Source organism: Cucurbita maxima, unplaced genomic scaffold, assembly GCF_002738345.1.
Source record: "Cucurbita maxima cultivar Rimu unplaced genomic scaffold, Cmax_1.0 Cma_Scf00006, whole genome shotgun sequence".
Taxonomy (NCBI): Eukaryota; Viridiplantae; Streptophyta; class Magnoliopsida; order Cucurbitales; family Cucurbitaceae; genus Cucurbita; species Cucurbita maxima.
In genome coordinates this window covers 5,534,783-5,544,052 of record NW_019272022.1, presented here as the reverse complement: position 1 = coordinate 5,544,052, position 9,270 = coordinate 5,534,783, and the positions used below count along the sequence as shown (strand labels likewise).

The 9,270-nt window shown below is 38.7% G+C and overlaps 2 protein-coding genes across 6 annotated transcripts in view; both read right to left on the bottom strand.

Annotated features, from left to right (window-relative positions):
• LOC111481240 (protein REVERSION-TO-ETHYLENE SENSITIVITY1) overlaps positions 1 to 458 on the bottom strand; it is a 3,092-nt gene extending 2,634 nt beyond the window's left edge. For 4 of the 5 annotated variants that reach the window (XM_023126637.1, XM_023126638.1, XM_023126639.1 and 1 more), the window contains exon 1: positions 258 to 458. The gene's annotated coding sequence lies outside the window, so the exon portion shown is untranslated. The remainder of the gene's footprint in view (positions 1 to 257) is intronic. The other variant, XM_023126636.1, reaches the window with a different exon arrangement.
• A 1,251-nt stretch (positions 459 to 1,709) lies between these two features.
• On the bottom strand, positions 1,710 to 8,741 carry LOC111481196 (probable serine/threonine-protein kinase SIS8). The gene is made up of 13 exons (XM_023126564.1): positions 8,028 to 8,741; positions 6,838 to 7,278; positions 6,523 to 6,626; positions 4,460 to 5,553; positions 4,144 to 4,184; positions 3,942 to 4,010; positions 3,733 to 3,833; positions 3,259 to 3,337; positions 3,075 to 3,173; positions 2,924 to 2,992; positions 2,745 to 2,794; positions 2,481 to 2,657; positions 1,710 to 2,313 (listed from the first exon to the last, which is right to left on the bottom strand). The coding sequence occupies exons 1-13, from the start codon at positions 8,457 to 8,459 to the stop codon at positions 2,211 to 2,213; spliced, it is 2,859 nt and encodes a 952-aa protein (XP_022982332.1). The 5' UTR covers positions 8,460 to 8,741; the 3' UTR covers positions 1,710 to 2,210.
• Positions 8,742 to 9,270: the final 529 nt, after the last annotated feature.

The following is a 9,270-nucleotide window of genomic DNA, read 5'->3' as shown; positions in this document are numbered from 1 at the left end:
CCCAAAAAAAAAAAAAAAATAGAACTAGCAGAAAAATACAAAACCATTAGAATTAGAAGGATGAGAGGCTCAATTTCTCACGACTGCTCAACGACTGATCTGCCGCCAAGCCAAGCACAAATATATAATCGACTAAAATCCTCAAGATTTGAGTTTCTTAGAACATGATAATCGAAAAAAAAAAAGATTTGAAGGAAACAAAACAAATTTGGAAGGAATAAAGAGTCCGGAGCAGAGAAATCAGGCCTGAAACTCACCTGCAACAGAGTGAAAGCGGCAAAGTGAGAAAAACTCGGGAACGAAGAAGAGGAAGTAGACGAAATGGTTGTATACAAAATGGTCGGATTGTTCATTGCTGACAGCTGAAGCCCGCTACGATGGCTACAATTTATTGGAACAGAAAATTGATTGTTATAAATTTTTCTTCTCATTGCCTCCCCAGAATGGTGGCTTTCGAGGTAGATGCATGAACCCTGATATTTTCTTATATTTTTTCCCGCGTGGGGCCCTTTGCTCCTTAAAAGATTTAATATTTTATTTTCTTAATCGGTTACCAAAGATATTCAATATGTAAGCTTCAAATTAAAAATAACGTACATTATTAAACGAATTATTAACCGAAGTTTATATTGTAGTAGAGCCTTCTTCTTCCACTGAGATGACCCCTTTTCCTTTTCTACCCCGACCCGAGAAAGGTTTTTTCTTTTAGTATCGAAAGCGAGAATGTTGACTTGAGTAACACAAACATTAATGAAAATTCAACATTCAGTCTCCAAAATGCTATTCTAACAACTAGGTTTAAAGAGGGTTATAGTAATCTAAAAAACGATGATGAAGAATGAAATTCTCGTATGGTCTTAAAATAGGTTTGATTGGATTCACCGAGTACCGAGTATTTCTACTCAATTTGATTGGTCATATTTGGGCTTTCTCTTTCAGTTTTTCCCTCAAGGTTTTTAAAACGCCTTCTGTTAGAGAGGTTTCCACACTCTTATAAAGGGTGTTTCGATCTTCTCCCCAACCGATATGGGATTTTCATAATCCACCCTCCTTTAGGGCCAGTGTCGTCGCTGGTACTCGTTCCCTTCTCCAATCGATGTGGGATCCCCCAATTCACTTCCCTTTGAGGCCCAGTATCCTTGCTGACACACATCCTCTTTCAGGGCCCAATGTCCGCCCAGTATCCTTGCTGACACACATCCTCTTTCAGGGCCCAATGTCCTCACTGGCGCTTATTTTCTTTTCCAATCAACGTGACATCTCCCAATCCACCTCTCTTTGAGGTCCAGCGTTCTTGTTGACACACCGTATCGTATCCACCCCCTTCGAGGCTTAACCTCCTCGCTGGCATATTGTGATGTTTGGCTTTGATACCATTTATAATCCAAGCCCATCACTAATAATATTATCTTCTTTGAGCTTTCCCTTAAAGATTTTTAAAAAGCGTTTAAGATGGAGATATTTTCACTCTTATAAGTGTTTCGTTTTCTTCCCCAACCGACGTGGGATCTCACAAAATCTCTCGTCTCCATTTAGTTAAACGATGAAACTATTGACCGATCTCAATACGATATCGCTCCACCTAAGCATGTGCATCGAGATAATTCAAAAATGAAAAATACAGTTCTTTTGAGTTCATGTATGCATAAACAATGCAATATCTACAAAAACATAAGAGGAGAGAAGTAAAAGATACGAACACAGACAACTTCATATGAATCTTTCTTTGTGCTTTTCATTCTTGTGAGGGTTAAATTTCTTTTACACAGTAATCTGCAGAGACCAAATGTTTACAATTCCCCAAAGGCCTCCACAGCCACACACACAGCTCAAGCTTGGAAGGACTTATTATTTTCCCCTTTTTTTTTTTTTCCTTTTTTTCTTCATCTTTTTTTCTCCCTTTCATCTGGGAATTTTCTTACATACACATTAAGAACTACAATATATAAAAAATGGCAGATTCCTCCACTGCACACTCTTAACTTATGCAGCTACCTGTTGTTTTGGAGGATCTTCCACTTTCCACTCCTAAATAAGTTTGTGCTGAGCTCCCACTTTGAATGAACTAGCACTTCCCCTATCCAGTTGCAGTGTTTTCAAACGGCTTTACTCAAAAAGGAGAAACCAAGAAAGAAACGAACGCTGGCTGTTCGGACTCTTCGAGCCATTGAACAACTTCTTCAATGTAAATGCACATGAATCTTTTCTGTTCACTCCGATATTAGATTCCCAGAGTTTGTTTTCCGAACAAGCCGTTGAAGACGTCGTAATCGAGTAATAAGCTGAGAGAATGACGGCCTCAGTTGCGTGTCCCTGCAAGAAGAAGGAAACTTAAAGATGTAGGAGCGACCCGAGAAGGACAAACTATCACACAATGAACCAAACTGCAAATATGGATGGAATGATGCTTCTTGTAAATTCTAGTAGTATTAGAAACTGAAAGCAGATGAGATTATGGGTATTTGTTGTTTGAAACTTACGTTTGCCAACAATCGCAAATGATCTGTGCTACTGCTGGATCAACATCTTCTGGGATTTCCAGGCGCCTATTCTGGAATCCTACAGCTCCTACAACCTGCATTGGGTTCAAACCTTTCCACGGTATGCGACATGTTGTCAACTCCCACAAGATCACACCGAAACTATACACATCACACCTGCATACCACATAGGCACTATCAGTATTTTGTCAAACTCAAGCAAAAGATACGTCATCTGGGTTCAATGCCCACGTCGAAACTTACTTCTCATTGGCCGGTTCATTCCTTAGAACTTCTGGCGCCATCCATTCGGGCTACAATTAAGCAGAAACAATAAACATTCATCGGTTGCTATTGCAATACCAGATATGCCAGTTATCAAGGTAACATTTCAATGAAAACTTAAGGCAGAATATCAGCCCGACGACTATCAAGGTTATTACCGTTCCAGCAGTTGACTTTGAAGATAGAAACGTGTTCTGCTTGACACGTGACAACCCAAAATCACAAACCTATGAAGATATAGAAGTTAGATACTAGAAGAGATCAATCTCAAATACATCAAAACTTTATGCACAGGATAGTTTCATATACCTTGACAACCCAGTTTTTATCCACGAGGAGATTGGGGGACTTGAGATCTCTATGAACAATAGTTGGATGACTTGTGTGTAAGTAGTTCATTCCTTTGGCCTGGAAAACGAAAGATTTCTTATAAGGAAAAGGGCTAACCATATCTAGTGGGGAGAGTATCTTTTTCTCTTTTCTAACTCCTTACCACATCGAAAGCCATTCTCAGTCGCCTCCTTTCATCGAGTTGAGAATTGGGACGATGCAGTAACCTATACAAACTTCCCCTGCAATGTTTCAAGGTTTAATCATAGAGGAGATTAGGAGACGATGGATATAGCTCAACTTGCTTTAGGTGCGATGCACTAATGAGGCTTCTCAACAATGACATTTTTTGCGCACAGAGATATCTAAGCAGAATGTGCAATCCAATGTTGATAAGGTAACAAGTTATATATGTATCATAACCAAAAATTTCCCTCCATATTTGCATTAACATCAACAATTCGACATTTAAATCGATGCATTTGACTAGAGTCGAGTGATAACTGAAACTAACGTGACGTTAAGTACATGCATAATATCACAAAATAACATTGACGACCCACGGCGGATTGCACATTCAGGACATGGGACACGATAATTGTTAAGCTCAAATAAAGAAAGAAACAACATAATCAACCTGGGAAGAAATTCTGTGAGGATTGAGAAATGAGGAGGGCGAGTGACTGCTCCCATGAAAAGGACAACATTAGGATGCCTCAGTCTTAACATGATTTCAACCTGCATGAATAAGCAGGAGCTTAACGAACTAAAAGAAAGCCCTTAAACAGATTATTATCACTTAACTAATTTCCAAACAGAACCTAAAAGTTCGAACTTAATACTTACTTCACATTTTAATTGGACCAAAGCAGCACCGGAAAAATCTTGGTCTAAGAACTTCTTCACAGCAACTTCCTGTAATCTAATGTTGTAAGCCCTGATTTTTCTAATGTTGCATATTCTAATGCATTAAAGTTTTTAACAAAGCAAAAGGCAAAAGAAAAACTGTGTGATATGACAATGCATATGCTTATCTGTTGAAACTTACAGTCCCATTCCAATCTGCTCGATAAACCTCGCCATACGATCCTGAGATACGAGGAAGGTATTAAGTACCCCAAACACAGAAAATACAATATAACAAAACCCTTTCATCCAATCAAAGCTTTTAAAAATATTTATGAAATGGAAACAGAAACGTTTTATAAGTGATTTCTCGAACAAACCCTTTCAGATTATGAATGATAACAGTAATAATTAAACCCCCAGTTCATATTTACCTAAAATTTGATTGGCCCCAGTAGTCAGTTTGTATTCTTAATGTGTTTTAAGAAGGGATTCAGTGATAAATTCACAAGTCTTACCTATACCAATACGTTCACCAATGTGAAGATCCTCCCAAGGAATTTCCCATTCTGCAACTTCGCCCAATATCGGGTTGATCGTCTCGCTGTGGCCATCACTAGCATGCAGGTTACTATCATCAAGTTCTATCAAATTTTCTGATGGACTCTCACGACTCTCACGGTTATCTTGCAACCATCTTCTTTCTTCATCCACTAAGGTACTTCCTAGTTGTTTTTTATGAGAATTGGCAACAGAGGTTAACAAAACACCATCCACATGTTCACGATGAAGAGTCCCATTAACATCAACCAATTTTCCTGCTTCACCATTAACATCAACAAACACAAACCCCTCATTCATACTCTGAGGCCAAAAAGTACCATGATTGTTCGCATGTGCCTCAGGTTTTTGTTCTTCCGTTGATCCCACAGTAGACGCTTTCTGCTTATTTTCATGGACAATATTGTTCAAATACTCTGCTTCAGCAGAAGACTGTCCCTGGCTTGCCAACACAAAAGAGTTGCACTGAAACCCAACATCCATGCCTTTCCCGTTGATCGGATACATTTGGTGAATCGCTTTCCTTTCACCATTTCCCTGTGAATCTATATCTGAAAACAGATCTGCAGGAGGTGATGCACCACTCTCTAACAATACAGCATGTAATTTCTGTGCAAACTCTGGGTTCTTTGCAGCACTAATGACATACTTCGATACCTTTTTAACTTTCTTCTTTTGTGCAGATGCCGACTGTGCACATGCACCTGATGAACTTTCAAATGCACTGCTTTCTGATTCTAGAAGCTTCTCAAAATCATAATCCGAACTCCCATTTAGAATTTCTTCAATAAAGTTTCTGCCGTTTTCTTTTGATTGAACACCTAAATCTGAAGCTTCTTTGGATACTAAGTTGCAAACATTTTCTACTCCATCTTGAGTAGATGAAATGAATACAGCTTCAGCTCCTTCATTTTTTAATACCGGTGTATCTTCAGGAACTGCTATAACATCTGCGGGTCTCCTATCAAAGCCATAATTCGAAAATTGACCGCTGGGTGCCTCTGATGGAATTAGTGTGCCTGGAGCACCCATAAGATCAATAATATATTCACTGCATCATAGAATAAATCATATGTAAATATTAGAGCTCCCTGTGATACTATACGTATTAATTAGATTAGATTGCATACAGAGGTGCATGATGATAATCGTGGAATATGAATATAAAAGATTGGGCAAACACAACCAATATTTTCTTTTAGGAACAAGCAGGACACAGAGAGGATGATGAAGTAGTTTCCAGAAAATGTAGAAGGGAAAATATATATTTGAGGCATTATTTTCCTATTTGCAATGTTGCCCTTATGTTTGTATTATATTGATGATTGCACTTCCAATTGCTAAGTCCATAAAATTTCCTCAAACCCATCCCTTGTGCTAGGCCTAATTGTAATCTACCGTATGCTCTGCTTTTGCCTTTTCTAGCATATTGTACATTTATTTTATGTGAGATCCCACATCAGTTGGAGAGGGAAACGAAGCATTCCTTGTGTGGAAACTTCTCCCTAGCAAACGAGTTTTAAAACCGTGAGGCTGACGGCAATACATAACGGGCCAAAGCGCAATATCTGCTAGTGGAGGATTTGGGTTGTTACAAATGGTATCAGAGCCAGTCACCGGGCGGTGTCCAGCGAGGACGCTGGGCTCTCATCGGTTGGAGATGGGGAACAAAGCATTCCTTACAAGGGTGTGGAAACCTCTCCCTAGCAGACGTGTTTTCAAACTATGAGACTGCCGACGATACGTAATGGGCCAAAGCGAACAATATTTGCTAGCGGTGGGTTTAGGTTGTTACATTCTATCATGCAAAAATTTATTAAACAAAATTTTCAAAAAAAAAAGGGACACTTTTTTAGGTGCATCAGATATTGTAGGCATCCCAAATGCATTAGTCACCAACACCATCTCAGAAGAATGTTTCTACTATCACCAAGGTATTATATCATTGCAACTGAATCCACTCTATTTCTTGAAGAAATTGTAAACTAGACTAAAAAGAGATTCAATCATTGGTAATTACCTTCCATTATCAACTTTGATCATATTCACAGCTCCATCATCAGTACCAGTGTAGTAGCTTCCTTTGACAAGTATGCATGGAAGATTAATCCTATCAGCTAGCACCTAATACCAAAATTACGAAGTAAGCAACTTCAATAAAAAATAAATAAAGGAAAGAAAAAGATATCAGCAAGAACTATAACATTTCTGATCGTTGTTCCTAAAAGGGGGTGGTATCGAAATTTTGAAAAGCCAAAGAAACCATGATGCCCAAGACGTATCGCACTAGTTCAAGAAAATAAATGGTAAGAGGTATAAAGTGGAAGTTCGCGACCTTAAAAAGCAAAGCTCTGTGACGTGCAAGTCCAATATCAAGGCGTCCAAGTGGTAGAATAATCGTGTTCAAAGAACTACGCAACTCATAACTCCTGAGGGTCCACCTTCTCAACATTTCTTCAGCGTCCCCAACAGGACCACCCATTCTAGCAACAACTACATCAGCAAGTTTTTGAACCAGGCCACTTAAAATGAAGCCATGTTCAGAAACTCCGCAATCCATGAATATGTTATATGCTTGTCTCTCCAACTGTTGAAGCTCAGGATCAAGCAAGCGGTTCACCAAAATCACTTCATAATCAATATCACCTGTAACACATATTTGTTTAAGATCCACTAACAGTGGCATCTTTCCTCGGGTGCTAGAGTTCGCAGTAATGCCATATAAGTCATAAAATCCATCCATCACTTTTTCATCATAATTTACAACATTATAGCTCTGCATTGATAGATAAAGTAGTTATGTAACTGCTGCTGCCACGACTAACGATATCGATAATAGCAAAAACAATAAACTTCATTTGACAATATGTTATGATAAGTATAGAAACATAGATTTGTATACATAAATAAAATAATTTCTAGCAGTCAAGATGTAGTACAAATTATCCCTGGCAACATAACTCCAAAAGAAAGCCCTAATATTCAAAAAGGGTTTAGGGTTTATACCAAAAATCATAACAAAACCAGACAAACAATATTAGAATTGAACACATAGGATGCTAACAAACCAGGACATGTGATGAGACAGGCACAAACCAGAAAATCTTGTCATGACTCTCCAAATGATAACGATGTTCCTAACAATCCTCCAAATTTTCAAATAAAGATTAGAACATAACGGCCGACAACAATGCAGGAATTTATATTCGACCATGAAAATAATTCAAGCAAGGAGAATACCTAAGATAGAAAATGGTAATTCCTCACGCATCAATCAAACCGATGACCTAATATGCAAAGCTTTTTTAAACTGAAAATGAGACGTCGCCAGTTAAACAGCGATTTTAATAGCGATTGTTCAAAAATTCAATGCCAAGAGATAAAAGAACTGCCCAAGATCGAAAGATGTATAGTGAATAATGATGAGATAAAATTGAAATTGCAATTCCCGCTATTGAACAATCAAAACCAAGAAGTTGAACAAAAATGCCTAAATTCAAGAAAGGAAGTTAAAGTGAGAAATACCCAATACTGTAGGGAGAGAAATTCAGCGAGGGCTTTACTGCCGGAGATGGAAGGCGAACAGCCAAGGCTCATCCGCTTAGCGGCATCGATCTGAGCGGACTCAGTGTCTTGTCTCGAATCAGGATCGGAAGCGCTAATCGCCATAGCCAATTGCATCTGAAACTCTTCCTCCAAGGCATTGAAATCGACGCAGCCACCATCCACATCGCCAGAAGCCGTCCGATCAACCACCGATTCAACGGCCTCCATTGTAGTGGAAGACGGCATAGCCACAGAGGAGGAGGACCCAGAAGAAGGCGACACCGATGAATTACTATTGGGGCATGGGGTCGAAGTGGGTCGCGTCGCGGGTTGGGAATCGCTCAATCGCTGGTGCTCATTAAGTCCCCCACCGATGTGAAGCTTTCGAAGAAGATGCTTCATTTTCGACATGGATCATCAAGCCACAACAGAACTCAAAACTCCCTATCTATCTCTCTCTCTCTCTCTCTCTCTCTCAGTGGTCTCTTCATACACAAGATTCACAAAAACGCCTTTTCCTTTGTAAATTTCTGTTCCTTAATTCCTATTTTTCTACCTCTATACGCTAAAACCTACGCCCCAAACTCAACTCTGAAGAGCCACAGATTCGCTTAATATGGCTACCTTTCTTCGTCGAGCTAACACCACTTGAACAGACTTAAACTCCTCACCCATTCCCTCCAATACCATTCTCTTTTTTCCTCAGGTCAATGACGCCATCTCGATCCTCTACATTCAAACCCACCATTCTTTCCTGGACCCATTTTCATCCTGGCCCTCCATTCTCTCCAAATTCATCAGCTGGGTCCCCATCTCTGTCGGTTCGCCTCCATTTTCAGCTCCCTCTTATCCGTTTGATCATCAGAAACAGGCGGGTTCAACGCTGCAAGAGTGTACACAATTGAAGCAAAACACTCGATTTCATTTCTTAATAGATATTATTAACTTGGAATCTAAGAAAGTAAACGGATCGGACAGTTAGCATCGTTTGAGGTTAAATTTTAAATGATATCACGATTAATATACATTTTATTTGATTTGAAAAGTAACCTTATATAATATTGCTTTCAAAAATATCATTTAACTTTTCAATTTTTCGAAAAATGCCATTAAATTTTTTAAAATTTTATTAATTTCCTTAAAATTTTTAAAAAACTTTTAAATGGTAGAGATAATCTGAAGTCAATATACATTAAAAAAAAAAAAAAAAAAAAAAAAAAAA